The sequence below is a fragment of the Trachypithecus francoisi genome, unplaced genomic scaffold, assembly GCF_009764315.1.
Source record: "Trachypithecus francoisi isolate TF-2019V2 unplaced genomic scaffold, Tfra_2.0 Lachesis_group13, whole genome shotgun sequence".
Classification (NCBI taxonomy): domain Eukaryota; kingdom Metazoa; phylum Chordata; class Mammalia; order Primates; family Cercopithecidae; genus Trachypithecus; species Trachypithecus francoisi.
This window is the reverse complement of record NW_022681458.1, coordinates 9,743,922-9,768,846: the sequence shown is the minus strand read 5'-3', so window position 1 is coordinate 9,768,846 and position 24,925 is coordinate 9,743,922. Positions and strand designations below refer to the sequence as shown.

The 24,925-nt window shown below is 38.6% G+C and overlaps 1 protein-coding gene across 1 annotated transcript in view; it reads left to right on the top strand.

The window, feature by feature from the left end:
* The window catches only part of PSMD1 (proteasome 26S subunit, non-ATPase 1), a 123,949-nt gene extending 99,559 nt beyond the window's left edge, over positions 1 to 24,390 (top strand). Inside the window, exons 19-25 of the mRNA XM_033229877.1 lie at positions 4,575 to 4,677; positions 12,664 to 12,833; positions 14,615 to 14,707; positions 16,173 to 16,259; positions 16,848 to 16,994; positions 21,888 to 22,043; positions 24,160 to 24,390. Coding sequence (XP_033085768.1) covers positions 4,575 to 4,677; positions 12,664 to 12,833; positions 14,615 to 14,707; positions 16,173 to 16,259; positions 16,848 to 16,994; positions 21,888 to 22,034 — 747 coding nt within the window. The 3' untranslated portion in view covers positions 22,035 to 22,043; positions 24,160 to 24,390. The remainder of the gene's footprint in view (positions 1 to 4,574; positions 4,678 to 12,663; positions 12,834 to 14,614; positions 14,708 to 16,172; positions 16,260 to 16,847; positions 16,995 to 21,887; positions 22,044 to 24,159) is intronic.
* Positions 24,391 to 24,925: the final 535 nt, after the last annotated feature.

The window sequence follows — 24,925 nt, the reverse complement described above, 5'->3', positions numbered from 1 at the left end:
CACTAACAGTTACTTGAACATGTACATATTAAGTATCATATATAAACTCACATCAAAATATTACACTGTAAGTATAGAATCTGATGTTCCTATTACCAATATTATTTGGCCTAAGGCCTGGTATAGGAAAGCTTCTCCTATCATTGACAAGTACCCTCTTTGGAAGTGGAATTAAAGCTCCTGCAGTTCTAAAATAAATCACAGTATGTATGATTTTATAGCATAGCACATTTGTAAGTAGTAGTCTATCTCTATTACCACACTGTCGTTTTAAGATAGGGACTTGAACTCCTACAGTGTCAGTGGTAATAAAAAAGAAAAAGGCAATAAAAACTACCATAAGCAAATTAATGCTGATAAGATTGAGGAGGGAGCTGAAAACTCATTTGGAATCCTGATAATGGGAAAGTCATGAGAGCATCAACAAGAATATTTTGAAGGAAGAATAAAGATAATATTCATTTCAGGCATATTCAGTTTGACATGACAGCATGTCAGTTGGAAACAACGTGGGAGCATAGGAAAAAAATTAGAAGCTAAATACGGAGATTTGGGAACTAGCCATAAAAAAAATATATAGGCCAGGCGCAGTGGCTCACGCCTGTAATCCCAGCACTTTGGGAGGCCAAGGCGGGCGGATCACGAGGTCAGGAGTTCAAGACCAGCCTGGACAATGTAGTGAAACCCCGTCTCTACTAAAAATACAAAAAAAAATTAGCTGGGCATGGTGGCGGGTGCCTGTAGTCTCAACTACTTGGGAGGCTGAGGCAGGAGAATCACTTGAACTTGGGAGGCAGAGGTTGCAGTGAGCCAAAATCACACCACTGCACTCCAGCCTGGGTGATACAGTGAGACTGTCTTAAGGGGAAAAAAAACGTGTGTGTGTGTGTGTGTGTGTGTGTTTATAGCCCTTTATCTACCATTGCTCTGAAAATTCAAAAAGCTCTGAAAAAATCCAAAAAGCTCTGAAAATTCAAAGAGGTTGGTTTGTTTTTAAAGACTCATTTGGATGCAATTATTAATTCATTATCATTTATCCTACTTAGTATAAATATTCATATATTGTGCTACTTCAGAAATAATTTATTGGCCGGGCGCGGTGGCTCAAGCCTGTAATCCCAGCACTTTGGGAGGCCGAGACGGGCGGATCACGAGGTCAGGAGATCGAGACCATCCTGGCTAATACGCTGAAACCCCGTCTCTACTAAAAATACAAAAAAACTAGCCGGGCGAGGTGGCTGGCGCCTGTAATCCCAGCTACTCGGGAGGCTGAGGCAGGAGAATGGTGTAAACCCAGGAGGCAGAGCTTGCAGTGAGCTGAGATCTGGCCACTGCACTCCAGTCCGGGCGACAGAGCGAGACTCCATCTCAAAAAAAAAAAAAAAAAAAAAAAAAAAAAAGAAATAATTTATTATGGGATATAATAATATATGGAGCAATACTACACTGGGCGTATTGTATATGTGGATATGCATCATGTTAGCCTTCTAAATTCTGAATTCCAAAATACATCTCACCTCAAGAATTTCATAGAAGGAATTACAGACATATAGTTGAAGTCATAAGCGCAAATATAATTTCACAGACAGAAAAAACACCTCCAGGCCGGGCGCGGTGGCTCACGCCTGTAATCCCAGCACTTTGGGAGGCTGAGGTGGGCGGATCACAAGGTCAGGAGATCAAGATCATCCTGGCTAACATGGTGAAACCCCATCTCTACTAAAAATAGAAAAAGTAGCCTGGCGTGATGGCGGGCGCCTGTAGTCCCAGTTACTCAGGAGGCTGAGTCAGGAGAATGGCGTGAACCCAGGAGGCAGAGCTTGCAGTGAGCCGAGATTGTGCCACTGCACTCTAGCCTGGGCAACAGAGCCAGACTCCATCTCAAAAAAGAAAAAGAAAAAACACCTCCAAAACTGATCCTTGATGTACAGCTACATATCCATAACCAGGAAGATAGAAAAATAGAAAGGAGGAGTCACATTCAGATGATAAGTACCAACAGAAACAACTCCAAGGAACATTATTGCTTTCTCCCTGATATCTCAGAGTGGGCTTTTTCCCAGCAGTATACAAGTAAAAACTTGGCAAATGTTAAAAATGCATGCTTTTTCAGAAGGTAGATTTTAAATACTCATACATAGTACAATGCATGGATCACAGAGTTGTATAAAATTTTAATTGTCTTTTTTTGTGAGATTGTCGTGAAATAAAATGGGAAACATACGATTTTTCTCCTGCAAATTCTACTTTTTGGTTTTTTTGGTGGGGGGAAACCATACTATTCATAACAATGAAATTGAGTTGGAAAATCTTAATCCTCACCCTGAGTACCATTAATTGCTTGTGATAGCAAGCAAACCAATTGTTTTGCTTGTCTTTAGTCTTCATATCTGTAACTAGATGTGAATAGAGGGAATTCTTTACCAAGAATTACAATAATGAAAATTAAGTTACTGATACATAAGCAATAAAATGTGAGAAAAAATTTAAAATGATAAAAACTAGCTTTTTAAAGCATTCTACTTAATATTAGTTAGATAAGCCTATTATATGTTTGCACTGATTTTTTTAATCCATTTTTCGGTTTTACTGAACGCTTTTCCATTATTTTGGGTGTAATTTTATATTTAAATTCTTCCCTATAATGTACATTCAGTGCTTTGTTCTATGTTTCTTTTTATAATTTCATGAAATATTTCTTCAGCCTTTAGCACATAAAATTTCCATCTTATATAAGGTAATGTAAGTGTTCATCTAAAAGAAGTTTAGAATCAAAGAAATTTGACTTGTGGAACCAGAATAAAAGCATCAAACATGAGAATTTTTTTTTTTTTTTTTTTGAGATGGAGTTTGCTCTTGTCGCCCAGGCTGGAGTGCAGTGGCATGATCTCAGTTCACTGCAACCTTTGCCTCCCGGGTTCAAGCGATTCTCCTGCCTCAGCCTCCCGAGTAGCTGGGATTACAGGCACCCGCCACCATGCCCAGCTCATTTTTTGTATTTTTAGTAGAGACAGGGCTTTGCCATATTGGGCAGGCTGGTCTCAAACTCCTGACCTCAGGTAATTCACCTTGCTCGGCCTCCTGCAAAGTGCTAGGATTACAGTTGTGACCCACTGCACCCGGCCACATGAGAATTTTTTAAAGCAGAGGAGAATTTAGTGATGATTTAATCATGCTTGGTTTTATAGTTAAAGAAATCCTAGAGAAGTAAGTGGCTTAAGTGGTTGTGTGCTGGGTAGTGGCAGAGTTAGTTCATTATTTCCCCACTAATATTCTGTTGCTGCCTGTGAATAAAAAATGAGAACCATGTTCAAGGAATATTATTTCTTTGTAGCATTTAGATTTGCCGAATAATAGGAGGGATTGGTAGGATTCTTCTCCTATATGGTGAAACAGTCATGCTTATTGAACTATGAGATGCCCTTTATACATTACACTACATATATGTTACCTCATATAATCCTCTAATAGCCATGTAAGGTAGGTGCTAACATCCCTGTAGAGATGAAGATACTGAGGTTCATAAAAGGTAGTAACTTACCCAAACCGCTTATAAGAACAGCTTATAAGCCAGGGTTGTGTGATTCTATTATTCTGCCACTATATCACATTGTGGCCTCCCGGACCAAGACAGATGAAAAGGGGGAAAAGATTCTGAAAGAATATGTAATGCAGATAAAGTCATTATATTAGGAAACTCAAATTTGATATTTTCTGCTTTTGGCAGATTTGGGGAGCTCCATGATTATGTGCTTCTTGAACAAGCCGACTTCTTCCTGGGTGCCTACCATTTGAAAAGCACTGTTGGGAAAACAGAGAAGTGTAAGACATAGAAGAAGCATAAAATAGTTTACTTATTGTCACCCAAACAGATTTAAAAGAATCATTCTCTTTATTCATACAAAATATATTTTATAAATATATTTTCTAATCATAAAAATAATGCATATTAATTTTAGAAAATGCAGAAAGGATAAAGAATTACCAGTAATCCCACCCTAAGTGAGTCAGCACATTTGCCATTCTGATATGCTCCTTTTGGTACGAGTACAGATTCTGACATGTCCGCAGAAAATTAATGTGAGTAGATAATGGAAATCTTTATGTGAATATACTTAATCCAAAAGATACCTCACACAGCTTTGGTGAAGGGTAATTTACTTTAAGGTGGAACTGAAGGACTATGCTTTTTAGGAAACCCGCAAGATTGGTGGTAAACAGAATAGCTATAATTCAAAATGCAATGAAAGCCTTAGTGTTTGCCTGGACTCTTTAGGCCTGCTGACTAACAGTGGTAATGTATGAAATCGCATTCAACATTCCTTTGACTTTGAAACATCCACTGTGGAATGAGGATTGAAGACAGAGCTGGTGCTCCCACACTGAAAGGTCATAACACCCGTGATTTCAACCACGGAACTGCTCTGCCTTCAAGTCTGTTCCATATCCTTCTCTTGAGTATTACAAAACTCAGAACTAAGTCTCATTATCATTGGAGCAATATTATTCCCTGTTCTAAAATGGTACCACAAATGAATAGACTTAGACTGTAATTTTTTCTGTTGCTCCTTCAGGTAAATCAGTTCAGACAGCTGTATTCCAAAGTCATCAATGATAAACATGATGATGTCATGGCCAAGTTTGGTGCTATTCTGGCCCAGGGCATACTGGATGCAGGTAAATGTTTTTAAGTCTTCATGATTTATTTATTTAAACTAAATCTAATAAAATAACTGTCTGCTCTAACTATATGACATAATGGAAATTGAGTCTGAGGCAAATTATTCCTGGAGAAAATTTGGAGCCTGCAGTTCGTAGAGATCATGTACATTTAAGAGTACAGGCCTGGGTGGGCGTGGTGGCTCACGCCTGTAATCCCAGCACTTTGGGAGGCCGAAGTGAGCAGATCACCTGAGGTTGGGAGTTCAAGACCAGCCTGACCGACATGGAGAAACCCCGTCTCTACTAAAAACACAAAAATTAGCTGGGCGTGGTGGTGCATGCCTGTAATCCCAGCTGCTCGGGAGGATGAGGCAGGAGAGCTGGTTGAACCCAGGAGGTGGAGGTTGCAGTGAGCTGAGATTGCGCCATTGCACTCCAGCCTAGGCAACGAGAGTGAAACTCCATCTCAAAAAAAAAAAAAAAAGTACAAGCCGGGCATGGTGGTTCACGTGTATAATCCCAGCACTTTGGGAGGCTGAGGTAGGTAGATCACCTGAAGTTGGGAGTTCGAGACCAGCCTGACCAACATGGAGAAACCCTGTCTCTACTAAAAATACAAAATTAACCGGGTGTGGTGGCACAGGCCTGTAATCCTAGCTACTTGGGAGGCTGAGGCAGGAGTATTGCTTGAACCCAGGAGATGGAGGTTGTGGTGAGTAAAGATCACATCATTGCACTCCAGCTGGGACAACAAGAGCAAAACTTGGTCTCAAAGAAAGAAAGAAAAAAAAAAAAAGTGCAGGCTGTTGGCCGGGAACAGTGGCTCACGTCTGTAATCCCAGCACTTTGGGAGCCCAAGGCAGGTGGATCACCTGAGGTCAAGAGTTCAAGACCAGCCTGGCCAACATGGTGAAACCCCGTCTACTAAAAATACAAAAAAAAATTAGCCAGGAGCAGTGGCATAGGCCTGTAATCCCAGATACTCAGGAGACCGAGGCAGGAGAATCACTTGAACCCGAGAGGCAGAGGTTGCAGTGAACCGCGATTGCTCCACTACACTCCAGCCTGGTGACAGTGACAGTGGTGACAGTGCCTATCAGTAAAGTGACTGTTGGTTGGTTTTTTGTTTTTTTTTCTTTTAAGACAGAGTCTCACTCTGTCACCCAAGCTTGAGTGCAGTGGCACAAGCATGGCTTGCTGCAGCCTTAACCTCCTGGGCTCAGGCAATACTCTTGCCTCAGCCTCCCAAGTAGCTGAGACTACAAGCATATGTCACCACACCCAACTAATTGTTTAAACTTCTTATAGAGATAGGATCTCACTAAGGGTTTCACTATGTTTCTCAGGCTTGTCTTGAACTCCTGCACTCGAGCAGTGTTCCACCTCGACCTTCCAAAGTGCTGGGATTATAGATGTGAACCACTGTGCCCAGCCAATTTATTTTTCCTTTAATTTTCTTAGTATTATATGAATTTTAAACAAGTTGACATTGAATCATTTTTGAGGAAAACATTTTAAATAAATTCTAGCAGCCAAATCACTTATAAAATAAATTGAATATTTACCTAATGAATGCATACAGAGCACACTGTGCCATCTGGCTCCAGAATTCTCACTGTCCACTATAATACCATAGTCTGTTTCAAAAGATAGAGTGGTGTGCTTTTAGTTCCTTAAACTTGGAGTTCATTTGACATGTGCCTTAACGTTATTATTCGTGACCTTTCAATAGGATAAGAGGAGAAGAGCATATACATACTTCATTGTTCAAGTATGTGATTCTTTTTCTTGATTTACCCTATCCATGTGAATATAATCCTTTTTATTTTTGCTAATTTGAAAGGTGAGGAATAACGTCGCAAGGTTTTTATAGTAGTTCTATTATTAAGGAAGCATTTTTTCCACATTATTAGCCATTGTCTTCTAAGAAAAACACTGTTAGCCTTATTTGTTGCAGTCATTCTTTCCTCAGTCAACTAGGAATGTGTGTATATTTGTAGTGAAGGAGATCAGGAAAAGAAGCTGCCGTTATTTGATGACTGTCATAAATTTTTGTTTTTAATGTTGTTGGGTTTTCTACTTGCTGAGAGTGTTTTAATCATACCACAGTTTTCAGAGTCCTTTTATAATTTTAGATAATCTCCCTCATGGCCTCTTTCTTTAAAAAAAATCCACATCTCCTTTCTAATTTGATTAATCCTTTTTTCTTTATTAGGTTTGCCAGTAATTTCTCTATTTATGTACTTACTCTGTTCTTTTTTGTAAATTGTTTATTTTTGATCTTATCTTTATTATTTGCTGTTTTATAACTTTGGTGTTCTCTTCTAAATTTTTGAGGCAAATGTTCCTCTCTTTTAACCTATTTGTCTAATGGAGTTTTTTGTTTGGTTGGTTTTTATTTTCCAAGAGGTTGAGAGTTTTCTGGTTAAAATTTGAATATTGAGGCATAGTTTACTTTTCTCTTTCTTTTTAATTTAAAAAATATTTCCTTGCAGCTGTTTATAGATAAAATATTCTATAAATATTTTAGGTAAAAACCATTTCAATTCTAGATGGTATTGATTCCCTCCCATTTACAAGCTACATATATGGATATCCATAGTTTCTCCCTTCTCATTCTTCACTACCTTCCAATATTTTTATATTATGTGTTTATGTTGTCAACAGTTTGTGATATTTACATTGTCCTCAGAAATCATAATTCTTACAATTATATGGTCTTAGTTTCATATTTAAATGGATTTAGTGCCCATTTCTTTTATTGCAGCTTTTTCATTCTTAGATTATCTGTACTAAGTCTAGACACCTAATTGACTGGATTTTATCAGTAATTAAGTTTTTTTAATTGGGCTTTTAAAAATTTTTAGGAAAAATTGAGTAAGAAATGCAGAGTTTCCATATGTCCCCTTTGCCCCTCCAATTTCCCCTGTTGTTGGCATCTTGTGTTAGTGTGGTATATTTGCTTACAATCAATGAACCAATATTAACACATTATTATTAACTAAAGTCCCTAGTTTACATTAGAGTTCACTCTTTATGTTGTACATTTTATGGGTTTTGATAGATCTTTAATGACATATATCTACCATAACAGTATCATATAAAATAGGTTCACTACCCTAAAAATTCTCTATGCTTAACCCAATTATCCCTCCTTACCCTCCCCCTAAGCCCCTGACCTTTTTACTGTCTCCATGGTTTTATTTTATTTTGTTTTAGTAAATAAAGTTAGGAATTTACTGAAAGTTTTTTATAATATCCTCTTACTTTTTCAATGTCTGTGGAATCTGTAGTGATGTCCCCTTTTTCATTCTTTTTCTTTTTAAAAAATTTATTTTTATTTATTTTTTAAGGTATGGTTGATAAATAGAAATTGTACATACTGTGTACATGATGTTTTAATATATATATAGTAAAATAGTTAAATCAAGCTAATTACCATATCTGTCTCCTTTCATACTTACCATTTTTTGTTATGAGAAAATTTAAGATCTCTTTAAGCAATTTTCAAATATACAGTACATTATTATTAGCTGTAGTCATCATGCTGTACTGCAGATCTCCTGAACTTACTACTCATCCTAATTGAACTGTCTCCACAGTTTTAGTTTTGCCTTTTCCAGATTTTCATAGTTTGAAGAATACATTATGTAGCCTTTTCAGATTACTTCTTTTGGTGGTGAGTATTTAAAACAAGATTTAGGGATAACATTTTACTGCTGTGTAATCTTTTTTTTCTCTTTTAGCTGCCACTTTTTAAAGTGTATGATTTTAGACTGCACCCCTTCACTTGTTTGTTCACCACTACCACAGTTTTTTGCTGGTTTTTACAGTATTAGGGTTACTAGTTACGAATTGGAGGAGACTGCTCTGGGCACACTACCTGTAGGGTAGCCCTGCTCTGCAAGGAACAATACAAAAAAAGAAAAACAAATTTTTAATTAAAAATCTAAAAATGAAATTACATAATAAGAAAAAATAATTGGGGAAGGATAATTCTGTGTTTAGCCTCTTCTCTGCCAGATTTACTACAAGTCATCTCAGTGTGTTCTCCTTCCTTCCTCTTTCAGCCTCTGTTTATCTTTTCTTTTTCTTCTTTTTTTTTCCTTCTTTTTTTCTTTGTTTTTTTTGTTGGGGCTTTTTTGCTTTATCTGTTTGTCTTGTGGACCAATCAAGTTTTGGTGCTTCTATTTCTCTTTATTTATAACAATTTTTGCTTTAGACATTTATTACATAAAAGTTTTTTGGGTTTTTTTGGCCCCACTCTGTCACCCAGCCTGGAGTGCAGTGGCATGGTCTCGGCTCACTGCAGCCTTTACCTCCTGGGTTCAAGCAATTCTGCCTCAGCCTCTCCCGTAGCTGGGACTACAGGTGCACGCCGCCACGCCTGGCGAATTTTTTGTATTTAGTGGATTTCACCGTGTTGCCCAGGTTGGTCATGAAATCCTGATCTCAGGCAATCCACCCACCTTGGCCTCCCAAAGTGCTGGGATTACAGGTGTGAGCCACCATACCCAACCCTACATAAAAGTTCTGTACTGTAGTGTTCACTGTTATGAGCATAAAATTAATCTCATGTCCTTTTTTCACTTTTTAATAACCTATCCTTGTAGAATACCATGCTGTAACTGCATTAGAAGAATTTGCAGTCTTGATCTTCTCTCAGTAAAATTAATGGTAATAGGCCAGGCTTGGTGGCTCACGCCTGTAATCCCATCATTTTGGGAGGCTAAAGTGGGTGGATCATTTGAGGTCAGGAGTTTGAGACCAGCCTGGCCAACATGGTGAGACGCTGTCTCTACTAAAAATACAAAAATTAGCTGGGCATGGTGGTGCATGCCTATATTCCCAGGTACTCAGGAGGCTGAGGCACGAGAATCGCTTGAGCCTGGGAGGTGAAGGTTGCAGTGAGCTGAGATTGCGCCACCACACTGCAGCCTGGACGACAGAATGAGACTCTGTCTCAAAAAAAAGAAAAGAAAAGAAAAAGAAAATTACTGGTAGTAGAGAAAAGTCTAGAGAGAGCAACTTCAAGGGATGGAATGAAGTTGAAGTTTATGAGAACTCAGTGATTCAGTCTCTTCAGGGAGAAAAGCTGAAGATAAAGAAGATGATTGAAGTTTGTTAAACTGCAAATTATCAATATGATAAACTCTACCTTGTTTATTAAATCTCAGAATGTTAGAACAAAGGACTAATTTAGCTTCTAAGTTCGAAGAAGATCGATTTCATTGAACTAAAAGGAAATTCAGCTTCAAAGTTAGATCAAGTAGCACGTTAGCCAGGCATCCTTTTCCTCTCTTCTGCCCTCCCCAGCTTCCATCCCAGGTTAGTTACTATGTCTTAGTGAAATGCTCCCACTAGCACCCAGGTTTATAGCTATCATAATAGTTTCATGTCTTATTTTAATTACTGAATTATCTGTCTTCTTTGTGAGACTGGAGTCTCCTTAGGATCTTTTCCAGTATGTTGTTAACAATCCTCAATATATAGTAAGCATTCAGTGAATGGGAGTTAGCATAGGGAAGAGTACAAGTAGACAATAAATGTATATAATTCATTTCTATTGGAAAAACAAAATTAAAGTATACCTGGCCTTTTTTTCAGATGAAAATTTTAAATATCTATAGTGGAGTATTAAGAAAATCTAGATTATTTGGTTGAACAGTAGAACCCTGATTCTTATAAAAATTAAAATGCTGTTTGGTTTAGTAAAGTCAAGTCAGTGTTTGGTTCTTGACTCCAAGCAAAATGTGAAGGTGCCTGTAAAACACTGAGATCAAGAGAAGAGAAATGTGAGCAACAGGAATCCACATTGGAATTCAAGTTAAGGCCCTGATTAGGCACAGACAAGCCCCATTTTTATAGGATATATTATTTAAAAGAAGATATTTGCATTTCAAAGTTCTGTGATCCAGCACTAACACTGTTACCATCTAGCGCATGGGCCAAATCTGACAATGGTGTATTTTGTTTTGCCTGCCTAACAAAATTTGCAGGATTTTGGTCAAAATCCAGAGTCTACTTTTAAAAACAAAATGACCTAGTGACCCTGGACCTACACTCTAGTAAGATGTTCCCTTTAAATAGAACATGTATTTTCCAGTTTGCTTCAGTTTTAAAAACAAAATGACCTAGTAACCCTGGACCTACACCCCTAGTAACAAGCTCCCTTTAAATAGGACATGTACTTTCCAGTTTGCTTCAATCCCCACTGCTCCCAGCCCACTTACTCCTTCTTTGTTTACTTGACTCGTTCCTAAAGGCATTTGAGTTTGTAATCTGTCATAGCCTCCTAGAATCTCAGCCTTACAAGGGCTCACCAGCTCTCCCCAACTGATGGCTTGGATCTTAGCTCTAGTTCACTGGCTTTCAAACTTTATCTACACTCTGTAGAGTAATAGTCCAGGGCAGCAGTCCACAACCTTTTTGACAACAGGGACAGGTTTCGTGGAAGACAATTTTTTTTTCCACGAGAAGAGTGGGGTGGTTTCAGGATGAAACTTTTCCACCTCAGATCAGCAGGCATTAGATTCTCATAAGGAACGTTCGGCCTAGATCCCTCTCATGCGCGGTTCACAATAAGGTTCACACTGCTTTGAGAATCTAATGCCACTGCTGAGTTGACAGGAGACAGAGCTCAGGTGGTAATGCCCATGTGCCCTCCACTCACCTCCTGCTTTGCAGCCTGGTTCCTAACAGGCCATGGACAGGTCTGCAGCCCTAGGATTTGGGGATCCCTGGTTCCAGGCCATATATTCTCCCAGCAGTCCAAACTTCTGATTAAACAGAAGCAGCTCTCATTTCATTCTTTTACATACTGTGTTTCCTTAGAAAAATTTCAGTTGAATCAAGGGTTAGAGGTTAAGTTTTCTTTTTCTAGCTCAAGTGTTCAAATTCAACCCCTCATTTTGCTAATGGGAGAAAAGGACTTAGAAATAAAGTGTTTTGTCTGTGGTTACAGGGCTAGTTAATGTCAGAGCTCCTCCCACCAATTTAAGTGGTTTAATAATTCGCAGGGTAATGCTCAGTGCTTTCTTAGATTTTTATGTAGCTGCATATAAATCTTCATAATTTGTAAGGGATATTTCTCAAAATTCTAATAATGTTTATGCTGCTTAGCACCTAAAAGACCAAGAGTCAGAACATATTCTTTACTGTTTTATATAAATTTTTATAAATGTGTGAGTATATTATAAATATGTATTTGCATATGATTGAAGCAGAAAGAGTAAAACTAAGCAAACAGTATCTATGCTTGCCTCTGCTATTGTGTGCAAGAAGTATATACTAAAACTTTACTTTTTATTAGCACATGAAAAACCAATACATAATGCAGATTAATACTTAATTTAGCATCACAGTTTTGATACACTTCAGGGCTAGTTTTTGAAAAACGCCTGCCTATAGAGAAAGTAAGTCTAGATGTGTGCTGAATCCAGTTAAAAGTATACTTCCAATTTTGCAGAGCCTGGATAACTCACTAATTCCAAGAACAGCATATTAGACTGCACATATGAATTGTGCTTTTACAATCATCACCAGATGTTTCCCTACTGCAGCACTTACAAATCTTTATTATTGCCTGGGCGTGGTGGTTCACTTGCTTGTAATCCCAAGACTTTGGGAGGCTGAATCGGGAGGATCACATGAGGCTAGGAGTTTGAAACTAGCCTGGGCAACATAGTGAGACCTCCATCTCTACAAAAAATTTAAAAGTTAGCCAGGTGTGGTGGTGCGCACCTGTAGTCATAGCTACTCGGAAGGCTAAAGCAGGAGTATCCCCTGAGGCCAGGAGGTCGAGGCTTCTGTGAGCCATGATCGTGCGGCTGTACTTGGGTGCAGTGTTTCACTCTGTCACCCCGAGCTTGGGTAACAGAGTAAGACCCTGTCTCTCTAAAAAAAAAAAAAAGAAGAAGAAAGAAAGATATCATTATTATTGTCCTACTATAATAATAGGACAATATTATTATTGTTCATGGTTTCTCTCTTTTTCTGCAGGTGGTCATAATGTCACAATCTCCTTACAGTCCAGAACTGGTCACACTCATATGCCTTCTGTGGTTGGCGTCCTTGTATTTACCCAGTTCTGGTTCTGGTTTCCTCTTTCACACTTCCTGTCATTGGCTTATACCCCTACCTGTGTCATTGGCCTTAACAAGGACTTAAAGGTATGTCTGTGAGACCTCAGCTTTGTAGTATTTCCTATTCACCGTATCTTATTCATATTTACCACCCACTTGCAAGGATTTCCATTAAATTTTTAAAATGAGTTAACATCTTATAATAACATTTTCCCTTCAAGTTGAATCATCAACTTTTCGAATGCAGTATGTCATTGAAAGTTTTGAAAATCATATCTCCTTACTAGCTGTGTAACCTCAATTAGTTGAGAAAGAATGGTGTGCAAGGGGGCTAAATATAAAGATATGAAGAGGCTTTATATACCACTCTGATGAATTTTGTTTAATACTAAAGGCTTGGAACCGTTGAAGGATTTCAGATGATAAATGGACATGAGATTTCCATTTAGAAAGATCTTTCTGGTATCAGTGGAAACTCATTACAGTGCTATTGTAGTAATCTGGGCAAGGAAGAATGCCCAGATTAAATTAAATCTTTCAGATTTAGTTTTTCAGAGTTATCTGATGCTCGAGTGGTTGATGGAAGATAGAATTATTACTAAAGGGAAAAGGCAAAATAGGAGGATGACCCTTTGGTAGAAGCAGAAAACAAGACCAACAGTGAGGAGCTAGGGAATCTGTTGGAATGAAACTGCTCACTTAAGTCAGAAATTTAAGGCACTGCATGCCCTGAGATCACATTTGTAGTCATATTTTTTTAATGGAGTTTATGTTTAGGTCTTTCTTAGTCCTGTGACTTGATGATTCATCTTCTTGTTCTTTAAAAGTCAAAAGGCTTTTTGACCTCTAAATAACTCTTACATCTTGTCACCACTGTTGAAATGTTCTACTAAATTTTCAGAGTGGAAAAGTTTTAGGCTTAAAACTGGTAAAAATAGAATATTTCTTTGTATTGATTTTTCAGTATAGCTGTACAGCCAGTTACCCTTTGTTAAGTGTTTTGGTATGAAAACTGCTCACATTTGTAAATATTGAGGAGCTTTATTGTCAGAACAAGAATCCCTTGGTTTCCCAATCCCTCATTGTAATTAAACATCCTGTATAACCTATTTTATTCTCTGCCAAACAATTTTATGATTGCTGTTTTTACTCTTTGTAATGAAAATGGGATGGAGAAGATAAGTTTCCTTGTCCTTATGGTGGTGTTTATTATCATCCTCCATCAATGCAGATTGGGTAAATAGAGAAAAATTCAGACCAGGTGTGGTTGTGCACATCTGTAGTCCCAGCTACTTGGGAGGCTGAGGCAGGAGAATCGCTTGAACCCGGGAGTCAGAGGTTGCAGTGAGCTGAGATTGCACCACTGCATTCCAGTCTGGGCAACAGAGTGACTCGTCTCAAAAAAAAAAAAGAAAGAAAGAAAGGAAAAATTCAGACCAAAAAACTTTAAAACTGGTCACTAGGTAATGATTATACAGGCTAGTGTAAGTTATTAGTCTGGTACAAAGAAGGGAAATGGCAGTTTGTATGCGGGATAGACCATCAAATGCTTTACAAAGGAGAGAGCAGTTGATCTGATGCTCACACCATGAATAGGACTTACCCATTGAAGCAGGCTGGTTTGTTCATAAAAATAAAGGGATGCCCATTCAAAGGCACAGAGATTAAGAAAAGTATAGAGAACTGCAGGTAATTCTATAAAGAACCTAAAAACTAAATCAGTAAAAGAAGACATGCCTTTCAGAGAGGAGTCATAACATAGTTGAACATATAGCCTGCATTAAAACTTTGGTCTCCTTTTGTATCTGTATGTTTGTGGAGAGCACAGAATACTTAAAGCCAATGTTATTTTAATGGAATTTCTTCAGATGCCGAAAGTTCAGTATAAATCGAACTGTAAACCATCCACATTTGCATATCCTGCCCCTCTGGAAGTACCAAAAGAAAAAGAAAAGGAAAAGGTAGGTTCTTTGTTCCTTTTAAGCAGCATTTGTACTTACATATAGGCCACTGAGTATTTTACTTTTTCTTTAAATATGTTTTATGTTTTAAGAGTAACTTCTTATGCTAACATTTGACATTACACAAGAATATGCAGTAAAAGTCCTTTTCGTCTCTTGGTCATCCAAGTCTCATTGTCACAGGAGTCACAACTTCTGAATCCCTCTGAAGGTTTTCTCTGCACATGTCAGTACTTTTTATACCACAAATAGAATTATTCTCTACATACTTTTCTGCATCTTGTTGTTTTCACATTAACCCTATTTTTTTTTTATTTTTAAAACTTTCAGTGTATACAGATCCCATTTTTTCCCAGAGCTGCAAAACAATGCCTTTACTGTGTGTAGTACTGTTTGTTTTACCAGTTTTTTCTTTGATATTCATTTAAGGTTATTTCTCATTTGTTACCCCTACACAAGTGAGCCTGAAATTGAAAGTCTTTATACACATGTATTTGTGCACTGTGTATCTGTAGGTTAGAATCCTGAATGTGAGGTTACTTGATCAAAAGTAATGCACATTATGTTCATAATTATTAACTAATTTGCCTTTCAAAATGGACATAATCACTTTATACTCCTACCAACTGTGTATGAGGACACTCCTGTATTAAATCAAAGAATAATACATTAAAGAGTTCTACTTGCCCATAAAGTTTTACTCAGTAAAATTATACTTTTTTGATACCTTATATATAGGAAAATGGCTCTTTCTCTCATGATAGTTTTCATATTGGCCAGTTGTTGATTATTTGCTGTAAATTTTGTGTATAAGTAAGGATAATTAACCAAATTTGAGGTGGCAGTTAAGGAATATCCTTGACAGCATCTTGTTTCATCAGCTATGTTTCAGACCCTCCTTTGGGTCTGCAACAGTCAGCATTTACACTAGTATTGCGCAGCTTTTCACCTTTGTTTTCAGTGAGACCCATGAAGGAGAATAATACAGACTAACCACTCACACATGTGTATTGGCATTGTAAGACATGTAATCCAGAGAGAATATCTCTACAGCCAGCACTGAAGGAAATTGTTCTATTTCCCATTGCTTTCCCATAAAGCAAGGCGATAGCACCCTCAAGTCTCAATTTTGGAAGTACATGATAGCAAATTCATATCCAAGGTAGGCTACAGATCAAAAAAGGGAAGAGTTATATTGGACACAAGCCCCCAAGAACTAAAGATTCACTTGATGACAAGAGTAGTAAATTATTGCAATAAATGTCCTGTTTAGTTTTCCCATTTATTCTTTGATTTTATATATATATAATCATATATATAATTTGATTTTATATTTATATATATATATATATAAAATACTTACTGCTAGGAAGTAGAATAGTGTTGTAGGACTGAGTTCTCTAGGGCTTGCATGTTTGTATGTCCATAAGGGATTACAACAATTTACCCTGTTCATTTCCCCTAGGTTTCTACTGCTGTGTTATCTATAACTGCCAAGGCTAAAAAGAAGGAAAAAGAAAAGGAAAAAAAGGAGGAGGAGAAAATGGAAGTGGTAGGTATAACTTGGTGGTCATGTGGATTGAAGTATCTCTGTCTCTGTCATGGTCGAGATTCTTCCTTAGTTGAATATTATTCTACCTTGCTCTTAGCTTCCTTCAAATAATTATCCTGTTCCCAGCATGTAGAGTCATCAAATTGTACTTGAAAGAAACTCTAGAAAATATATCCATTTGTGGGAAGAATAGAAGGGTACAAATCAGTAAAAAGTTCCTGGAGGAAATGACAATTAAAATATAGGTTTTGAAGGGCAAAGTAGGTTTTTCACAGACAAGATGATGAGGGTAGAAGAAAGAAAGACCCTTTCGAGCAAAGGGATTATCATTTGTTTAGGTAGACCTTTTTCTGATCTCTGCTGGTAGAAAAACCTGTTTATCCTTTAAAACCAAGTCAAATACCATTCTCATTTCTAAGCAGAGTTACTTTTCCCTCCTGTGAGTCTGATAGCACTTTACTTGTACTTCATTACTACCTACCACTACCTCTTGTGCCTTATAGCTGCTCAGTAAACTTCAGATGTTACTCAGTTCTGTGGAACAGAAATGAACTTCTATTGAGCTTTTTTTAAATTTTTGTTTTCTAGGATGAGGCAGAGAAAAAGGAAGAAAAAGAGAAGAAAAAAGAACCTGAGCCAAACTTCCAGTTATTGGATAACCCAGCCCGAGTTATGCCTGCCCAGCTTAAGGTCCTAACCATGCCAGAGACCTGTAGATACCAGCCTTTCAAACCAGTAAGTTACCAGTGGCTCTTAGCTGTATATACCAGTGGGATATCAATCCACAGGACAATAGAATATCGGTAGAGAATGGTAAATCTCCAAAGCATTGGAGCAAGCTCACTAGTTCTAAGAAATTATTTAACAATAGAGAGCATGTCATTTTCCATTTCATATAGATTTGGGAGAATTTTTCTTTTCCCTGGGTAACCCTACAAACTCCCGTCTTCTACCACAGACATACGACATAGGAGTTCCTAATACAGCATTGTGATTAGGAACATAGACTCTACAGCCAAGCATATAGGATTTGAATCTTGAGTATACTGTTCAGGCTAAGTGGCCTTAGGCCAGGTACTAAATCTCTCTCTGCCTCAATTTTCTTTAGTATAAAATAGGGATTACCATCCCTGACTTAGAAATGAGGCACAGATTGAACAAGCACTGAGAACAAGACTTGGGACTGCTCAATAAGTGTTGATTATTACGGTAATTACACTATTGTCTTTTTTTTTTTTTTCTGTTTTATTACACCATTGTCATAATGCATTGCGTTTTAGTTAGAAAAGGATCTTCATGGAATCTAATTTATTCCAAGACAGAGTGTTTCATGTTAGCAACAAACGTTTATCAGAAATATGAGCGTGATACTGCCTTTATCTTCCAGGTTCTTGTAGAAAACTAGGGGGTCATCAGTAGACCCATCCAAGACATCCTGATGCTAGATCTGTCTAAAATGTCAGAGATTCGGTTTCTAGATCCTTATCCTTATACAAGAGTAAACTTATTTTTATCAACCTGATGGTGGGTCAAAGACAACTCCTACCTATAATTGTGAGCCGGGGTCTTAACCTGACTAATTTATCAGCTAGAAGAGATAAAGCCAAGGGATGCAAGATAGTGTATGTAGGTAGTTTAGAGCTGGAATTTGGCATAAGTGGGTTTTTATTTCTACTATTAGCTCTGTGACTAAGACAAGTCATTTAATCTTTGTATTTCAGTTTCCTCATCTGTAAAATTGATATGGTAATGCTACCTACCTCCTGTTGATATTGTGGAGATTAAATAGGTTGTTACATGTAAAGCACCTAAAACAATGGTAAATGCTAATCTGTAGCACTGCCTGATCTATAGTAGTTGCTGTGTAGTGTTAAATGAATGGACAGAATCATCAATGGATACCTTTAATGCAGTCACTGTCTCATCTGCAACCTGGTTCATCTCAGTGGCAGTTTCACAGAGAACATATTCTAACTGTGTCTGTAAACTTATCTTGCCAGTAGCATGGGAATCCAGTACAGATGTATTAGGACACAACTAGTGCATACTCTAAGCACATGAAATAACTAGTGTTTTTGATCATTATGAAGTAAGACAGTGAAGCACATGCTCAATGCCATGAGGCCATATGAGCACACTGGTACACTACAGTAGGAAACTAAATGATTGCTAAGCCTTTGCTCAAATTAAGTCAGAGATAGCTATAGCAGTTGGTCCACCTATGAATTAAAAGACTGCCTACGTCTGTGCAAGGAAGAAGTGAGGAGTCCTGTTGAAGGTGTAGCCCTACACACACACACTCCTTTAAAGAGTGGGAGACTTTGTGTTCCAAAGTGTTTAAGGAAATTCCTGTCTAGTTGTTAGCTGACTACTAAGTTAATTGAGCATTGACTTTAGTGGACATACAAATCAGGGAATACAAACTTTATAGAATAGGAGAAAATATTTTCAAATCATTTGTCTGATAAGACAGTTATATCTAGAACATATAAAGAGCTCCTCCAACTCAACAATAAAAAGACAACCTAATTTTAAAACAGGCAAATGATTTGAATAGACATTTCTCCAAAGAAGATGTACAGATGGGCAAATAAGCACATGAAAAGATGCTCAACATCATTACTCCTTAGGGAAATGCAAATCAAAACCATAACAGGTTCAGTGATTCCCATTTATAGTCCCAGCTACATGGGAGGCCGAGGCGGGAGGTTTGCTTGAGCCCAGTAGCTCGAGGCTGTGGTGCAATATAATTGTGCCTATGAACAGCCACCGGACACCAGCTTGGGCAACATAGCAAGACCCTATCTCTTAATTTAAAAAGAAACACAAAACCATAAGAAGATACCACGTTCTACCCACCAGGATGGCTGTAATAAAAAAGACACACAATAATAATCATTGACAAGAATATGCAGAAATTGGAACCCTCATAGAGTAATAGTGGGAAAGTAAAGTTACAGCCACAGTGGAAAAAGAGTTTGGCAGTTCCTCAAAAAGTTAAATGTAGTCTTATCATGTGACCCAACAATTCCATTCCACACCTAAGAGAAGGGAAAACTGTGCCGACACAAAAACTTACACACTAATGCTCATATCAGCATGATTCATAATAGCCATAAAATGGAAACAACTTAAATGTCTTATCAACTGATGAATGAATAATGTGAGATAATAATGGAATATTATTTGGCCATAAAAAGGAAAGACTTGGCCGGGCGCGGTGGCTCAAGCCTGTAATCCCAGCACTTTGGGAGGCCGAGACGGGTGGATCACGAGGTCAGGAGATCGAGACTATCCTGGTCTACACGGTGAAACCCCGTCTCTACTAAAAAAATATAAAAAACTAGCCGGGCGAGATGGCGGGCGCCTGTAGTCCCAGCTACTCGGGAGGCTGAGGCAGGAGAATGGCGTAAACCCGGGAGGCGGAGCTTGCAGTGAGCCGAGATGGCGCCACTGCACTCCAGCCTGGGCCACAGAGTGAGACTCCGTCTCAAAAAAAAAAAAAAGGAAAGACTTACTGGTGTATGCTACAGTGTGTGTGAACCTTGAAAACGTTATTTTAAGTAAAAGAAGCCAGACATAAAAGACTGCATATGGTATGGTTCCCTTTATGTGAAACGTTCAGAAAAGGCAAATCTATAGAGACGAGTTAGATTGGTGGTTACCAAGGACAGGGGAAGAGGAGAATGAAGAGTGGCTGCTAATGGGCGCACAGTTTCTTTAGGCTGATGGCAGATATTTTTGAATTAGATAGCAGAAGTATTAATAGCTGCACAAGTTTGTGAATGTACTAAATTGTACACTTTTGAGAGAATGAATTTTATGTTAATATGTCTCATTTTAAAAAAGAAAACACTGCCTCTGTGTATGTGCAGTGAAGAAAGGGGTGTCCAGTGGCTTACTCCCCTACCTCAGTGGCAAGGTCATGGGACCCTTCCTCAGACACTGCATTTGGAAGAGGCAGCTATAGTTTTGGAAACATGTAACATTCCTACCCTGCTTCCTGTCCACCATGAGGCAAGAGGAAATGTTTTGTTGCCTATATCTACAATTGTAATTAGCCTCCCCAGAGAACAGAAAATCATATATCTTATGCATAGAGGGTGTGAACTTTCTCACCAACATATAAAGCATTAACAAACCTAGACCATGTATAACTATAAATAGCCCTCTCCATGTGTTGATTTGGATTATTAGTTTTGGGATTTTTTGTTATTGTTGTTTTTGTATGATGAGGCCCTCCTTTGATTAAGTTGGATTATTTCATTCCAGTTAAGCATGAAATAGCATAACCTGGATCCACATTTTCCAAAAAATAGAAAGTCCTCGTGTGCACATGGGTATTTTCTTCTGTTTGGTAGGAGATTCATCTCCATTTGGTGCATTAGGTGCAAGTACACTTTTAGGCTATGGAGGATTAGGACAGTGGCCCTATACTCCATTCTTGGAGTACTGGCAGTAAAGGCAGGGTCCATTCATAAAATGGATCCTCTTCAAGGAAAGCAAACTTTAAGGGAAGGGGTTGTAGGAAAATATATAGATATGTGTGTGTTGGGAGAAGGGAAATAGTTTGGAGTTCACGAAGCACACCAGTTTTATAGCATCGCAGGGCAGAGTTCTGATGAGTAAAAATCAGATTAGATTGAACTGCAGAGATGCTTATACATATGTGACTCATTTAACTAATGTACTTGTGCTTCTTTTCCTTCCCAGTAATGTGCTTTGGTAGAAATATGCTTTTTTCCAGATGTGCCCTGCCACTGTTGACTGATTTAATTACATAGAGCAGCTTTCCATTTTCTTTGACACAGGCAAGCAAATAGAATAAGATTAGCACACCAGAGAGGGGTGAATAGTTTAGTGTTTGAATTTACCTTCTGTAATATGTTTGGGAGAGGGCTTAATGGAATTGCTGCTACAGTCTACTTCCCTTTTGCTTCCCGTGTATGTTTTCATCAGCTTGCATCACGTGGATTTATAGATTAAAGTGAAAAACCCTCAGGTATCTGGGATATCTATGTTATTCTTGCCACCATTCTGAAATTGCTGGAGAAAAATTTGGCTTTTAATTTATATACTCCTCTTGTGTTCAAAATGATTATCGCCTCACAAATAATACAGTATGCATTAGACTGGTGTGCTTCTCAAACTTTACTGTGCATCACATTGACTGGGATCTTGTTAGAATGCAGATTCTGTAGATCTAGGGTGGGGCCAGCTTTTCTGCGTTTTTAACAAGCTCCAGGTGATAATGATGTTTCTGGCCCAGGACCACATCTTGAGTAGGAAGGAATTAGGATACAGTATTTGGACAGTAAGCATTCTCCCTGCAGTGAGACTGAGGCTGGTAGTCAAGGCCATGGCTGGGAAATAACTATCCTTCAATTGGGATGCATCATCCAAGTAGAACAGCATCACATGTGATACTATCTAGAGCTACTACTGGGTTCAGTTTGCAAATACCTCGTATAGATCACAGTTATCTTTATCCCAGTAAAGTTCTACTCCAGTTTTTCACTTCCAAATCATTTAAGTAGTTTTAAAGTACCATTTAACAAGTATTTAGATTGTGGAGCACGCTTGAAATATGAGTGGGGCTTATGCTTCTGCATGCCCCTGTGTTTTCAGCTCTCTATTGGAGGCATCATCATTCTGAAGGATACCAGTGAAGACACTGAGGAGCTGGTGGAACCTGTGGCAGCACATGGCCCAAAAATCGAGGAGGAGGAACAAGAGCCAGAACCCCCAGAACCATTTGAGTATATTGATGATTAAGGACCAGAGGTGCGTGTGCAACAGAATTAAGAAGGGAGACTTTTTTTGTCAGTACTTCACAAATGTTTTTTGCAGGACATCATCTCACTTTTTTCCTTCCTTTTGTGTTTAATCTTCATTTACCTAAACAGTATCAAAACTTCCCCCTCTTTCAACCTTTTTCTGCATATATAACCACAAATTCCTTTTTCTTTCCTCTTTGATTCGTGCTCTACTAATGTTATTCAAAGTGGCTGTGGCCGGGCGCGGTGGCTCAAGCCTGTAATCCCAGCACTTTGGGAGGCCGAGACGGGCGGATCACGAGGTCAGGAGATCGAGACCATCCTGGCTAACACGGTGAAACCCCGTCTCTACTAAAAAATACGAAAAACTAGCCGGGCGAGGTGGCGGGCGCCTGTAGTCCCAGCTACTCGGAGGCTGAGGCAGGAGAATGGCGTAAACCCGGGAGGCGGAGCTTGCAGTGAGCTGAGATCCGGCCACTGCACTCCAGCCCGGGCGACAGAGCAAGACTCCGTCTCAAAAAAAAAAACAAAAAAACAAAGTGGCTGGTCTGCGAACAATTTTTATAGGTCCATAAGGAGATAGGAAGCTTACTCCAGAATCTATCTGCTCAATGCTTCTTTCATCAAGAAAGTCTTCGCCAAAACATCAGCTGAACTGCAGTTTGCTTAGTGATAGAGTTAATTTACATTCTGATGTAAGCTCCTTGTTGTGGACCAGTTACAGTTGTGGACTGGCACTGGCCCATAGGTGACACTTTTGAGTAGCACAAATATAGGCTTCTCACTGGTTTTCCTCTCTCCCCATCTCCTTTGGCAGTATTTTTGGCATAGGAGCCTTAACATTCATTTATTCTATGGTGCTATTGAATGTCTGTGTATAAGATATAGTGCTTATAGGGACTTTGAAGTCAGTTAGACTAACCACAAGCCTGTGTCCATTGACAAAGATCATTTACTATACCAGGGTCTTAACACTGTTGAAAGGGGGTCTTTAGATGGGAAAGATTGGAGTAATCTAATTTCATGAAATTGTTATTCTTCATTTCCCCATTTTCTTTTGAGTGTTCCTCACATATTTGAAGACATTGTGAGACATAATCAAGGTTTCCTAATTCCATCCAAGCAAAAACACTTTTTCAGACTTTTTTTTTTTTTTTTTTTTTTGAGACGGAGTTTCGCTCTTGTTGCTCTTGGCTGGAGTGCAGTGGTACAAACTTGGCTCACCGCAACCTCCACCTCCCGGGTTCAAGCGATTCTCCTGCCTCAGCCTTTCAAGTAGCTGAGATTACAGGCATGCACCACCACACCCGGCTAATTTTGTATTTTTAGTAGTGACAAGGTTTTTCCATGTTGGTCAGGCTGGTCTCGGGCTCTGGACGTTAGCCGATCCGCCTACCTCAGCCTTCCAAAGTGCTGGGATTACAGGTGTGAGCCACCACACCCAGCCAATTCATTCTACTCTTTTAAAAAAAACAAGGACAGTATCATTTGTTATATTAAAGGTCTGGTTGCAAATCTAGCATGCTGTGTGTTAGATACTGACCAGCACTTAAGGAAAAGCTTTGCAGAAATCTCAGATGAATATTAAGGCAGAAACCTGCCATTAGTAGGAAAATATATTTATACCTCAGGAAGACTATTAGTTTGGGCCTTAGAGAAAGGGAGATTTATACTAACCTTCCTGTTTTCTAAACTTACTTTTGAAAATTATCTTTCAGCCTTGATGGTTTCCTAAGCTTTACCCAACTTGCACAGGACAGTGTAGGCTATCACGATCACTCAGGCTGTTGGAGAATTGAGGTGACTCACATTAGCTCCCTTCCAGCCTTTGGCAATACCTTATGGAAAAGCCTTGTTTACAGCTTTCAAGGCAGTTAACTACAAAATGGCTTAGAGGTTTTTAGCTGGAAACTGGAATCTTGTTTTCAGAAGGGTAAAGTATTCAGTCCATTAGGAGTTTGGAAACTATAATCTCTAATGGGAGAAACTGGTATATTAGGACTACAGAGGCAGGGTTTGGGCCTAGTTTTAGATTTCAACAGTTATTAGTAAAAGAGAAAAGAGAGAATGTCTTGAAATTAAGAATGACCCTAGCTACTACTATTCTCTCTTCCCTTTTCCAGCATCTCATTCGCTTATGTGAAGAAGAAGATTGTCCAGGCTCATATTGGGAATGCTTATGAGGAAATTCTTGCTGAGACCTGCTATTCAATGCATGTATCGTTGCCTCTGCGCTGACCTGAAGAACCCTGTCTCCAAGTCTTTGGTTGAAGAGAAGATATATGACTGTTTAGTGTGCTCTTTCACAGAACTTGGTTTTCAAATAAATATAAGATCTCCAGATGGACAAGACATTTGTTTTTCAGCCTGGGTTTTTAATAAATTTATCTAATCTTCCCCACACCATGAAATGCCTAAATCCCAAGAGCCAGAGTCTTGATTTGCTAGGATGAGTATGCACGACTTTCATATTGATGAAAACGTCAAGGTATTCTTAAATTATAGACCATTTGAAAATAATGGAAGGGGAAAAAAAATCAGACCTTGCTCATCATCCCTAAGAATTCTCTACAGTTTTGTTGTGGTTGTGGGTTGTTGTTTAATATGGGGTCTAATCAGCCAGGGCAATATGGTGAGACCCCCCATCTCTATAAAAAATTGAAAAATTAGCTGGGTAGGCCAGGCAGGGTGGCTCACGCCTATAATCCCAGCACTTTGGAAGGCCAAGGTGGGCAGATTACTTGAACCAAGGAGTTTGAGACCAGCCTGGGCAACATGGCAAAAACTCAACTCTACAAAAAAAAAAATTAGACATGCACAGTGGCACATGCCTGTAGTCCCAGCTACTCAGGAGGCTGAGGTGGAAGAATCACCTGAGCTTGAAGGTTG